This window comes from Arachis ipaensis, chromosome B10, assembly GCF_000816755.2.
Source record: "Arachis ipaensis cultivar K30076 chromosome B10, Araip1.1, whole genome shotgun sequence".
Taxonomy (NCBI): Eukaryota; Viridiplantae; Streptophyta; class Magnoliopsida; order Fabales; family Fabaceae; genus Arachis; species Arachis ipaensis.
In genome coordinates this window covers 126,670,839-126,673,309 of record NC_029794.2, presented here as the reverse complement: position 1 = coordinate 126,673,309, position 2,471 = coordinate 126,670,839, and the positions used below count along the sequence as shown (strand labels likewise).

Below are 2,471 nucleotides of genomic sequence, written 5' to 3'. Positions count from 1 at the left end.
TTATTAATATAAAATAATTTTATATATACATCCAATTATGTAATGCTATATTAGTAAAAATAACTATCTTTTACATCAAAAAACGAATATAATTGCACAACTATATAAAATACTTTACACGATTAGTACATCAAAATTAAACTCATATAAATATTAGAGTTTTCTACTATTTCAAAAAAAAATAAAAAATAAAAGGCGCACCCTTAAATGTACAAATATCATTTTCTTAGTGTTACATATAGGGACGGATCTATATACATTGTAGCGAGGCACTTGCCTCCGTTACAACTTGAAATTTTTTTGAGTAGTATGTGATAATAATATTTATTTGCCCCCATTAAATTATTGAATTTGATCCCACAATAATTTTTTACTCAACTTTTGGTACTTAATAGTCAATTTAAGAATTTCATATTAGATGTTTATTAGAATGATCAATTTTTAATTTAAATGAGATTGATGTTCTTTCTTAGAAATAAACTCAAAAGATATTATTTATCTTTTTTTAAAATTAGTTTTGTTTTTCCTGTAACAACTACATTAATTGAAAGAATTTTTTTAACTATGAATATCACTGAGAGTTGACTTTTGATTGTATGAGAAGTGAATTTTTAAATAATTATTTAGTGATATATATAGAAAGAGAAACATTTTGATTATATTATTAAAAAAATTACTCAATTTTNGTGTCTTAAAAACACATATTAAGATTACAAATTGAGAATATTTTTATTGAAAATTCAAAAAGTTTAAATTTTTAATGTATTTATTAAATGAAAAAATTTAAAATCTTTCACTAATAATAAGCTTGTTATGTGCTCTTAGGATACATGTTAGCTAAACCTAAATTATTATTATGTTATATATATATTTTGCTCCCACAATCAAAATTTTATAGATCCGCTACTGTGTTTACATAAGATAAAATAAAGCAGAGATTCTAGTAAAATTTGAGTCCCAAGAACACTATAGTAATCCTTCTGAGTTTCTCACATAGTAATTTTGAAGATGTTGCAATTTGCATGCATGGTCCCAAAATGTGTCAGGTCTTGATGTTGACTGACCTCTCTCTATTTATTCACTCTACAACTCGCCCCTCAATTTCCTCAAACCCAACTTCTTCTTTCAACAATCTAACTTAACTCCCTGCTTCTTAAGTAATTAACTACCTTCCCTTATTATTCTTTCTTTTAATTGCTGAATTTGTGAATATTCTAATTTTTTTTCTATCATCTCATTTAATTTGTGCAGGGAAATTCATGGCTCTTCTTGGGTTCCTTCTTCTGGTGTTTATCTCCATGCTCTCATATGTTAGTGCCTATGGATATGGTGGTTGGATCAATGCACATGCCACATTCTATGGTGGTAGTGATGCTTCTGGAACAATGGGTATGCATAGCTTTGTGTTTCAGTTTCTGCAATTAGTTGCATAATATTCCTTCTATTTCTTTTTATCTCATATTCATATTTATGCTACATACATAATCTCTCTGTTAAATAACATTGGTCACTTTTTTTAATCCAAAATTAATTTTGTTAACATAAATTATTTGATTAGTTTAATTTAAAATTTTTTCACTTATACTCCTTTTATATTAATTATAGTAAACTTAATTAAGCAACCAATGCACTAAGTATTTATTAATAAGATTCAAGGTTACAAACTTAAAATACTTTAAACATGAGTTTAATTTTAATGCACAAACAGTGTAAAGCGTTTTATACAGTCGTACAATCACATCCGCTCTTTTGGATGATCATTTACGCTATTAATGTGAAAGGTGGTTTTTTTACTAATGTCGTAATTAGATGTCAAATATATTCAAATACTCTAAAAGAAACAATCATAATGCGTGTACACTAAAATTAGCCCGTAACCAAAAGAATACAGAATACCAATTAAGATGCTCTAATTTGTATGATATGATGTGAAAATGAAGGTGGAGCTTGTGGATATGGAAACCTGTACAGCCAAGGGTATGGGACAAACACAGCAGCACTAAGCACAGCATTGTTCAACAATGGATTAAGCTGTGGAGCATGTTATGAAATAAGGTGTGCAAATGACCCACACTGGTGTTCCCCTGCCTCAATTGTAGTAACCGCCACTAACTTCTGCCCCCCTGGTGGTTGGTGTGACCCTCCAAATCACCATTTTGATCTCTCTCAGCCTGTTTTTCAGCAAATTGCTCAGTATAAAGCTGGCATTGTTCCTGTCATTTACAGAAGGTTATTCTAATATTCACTTTAATTAACTTGCTTTATGGGATTATGATGTTAACTAATTATGAATTTAGATTTGAGTATGTGAATTATGTGTTATGATTCAAGTCCACTATAGGTGTATTATAATTACTCTTCATACATTTAAACTTTTATGAAATATGATGATAATATATATATAATGCACACCAAATACTCTTGTAAATATAATATTACATAGGGTAAAGTATGTTTTTTACATTTGGTAT

General features: G+C 28.3%; 1 protein-coding gene across 1 annotated transcript in view; it reads left to right on the top strand.

The window, feature by feature from the left end:
• LOC107622797 (expansin-A15) overlaps positions 920-2,471 on the top strand; it is a 2,891-nt gene continuing 1,339 nt past the window's right edge. Inside the window, exons 1-3 of the mRNA XM_016324833.2 lie at positions 920-1,157; positions 1,252-1,389; positions 1,941-2,229. Coding sequence (XP_016180319.1) covers positions 1,260-1,389; positions 1,941-2,229 — 419 coding nt within the window. The 5' untranslated portion in view covers positions 920-1,157; positions 1,252-1,259. The remainder of the gene's footprint in view (positions 1,158-1,251; positions 1,390-1,940; positions 2,230-2,471) is intronic.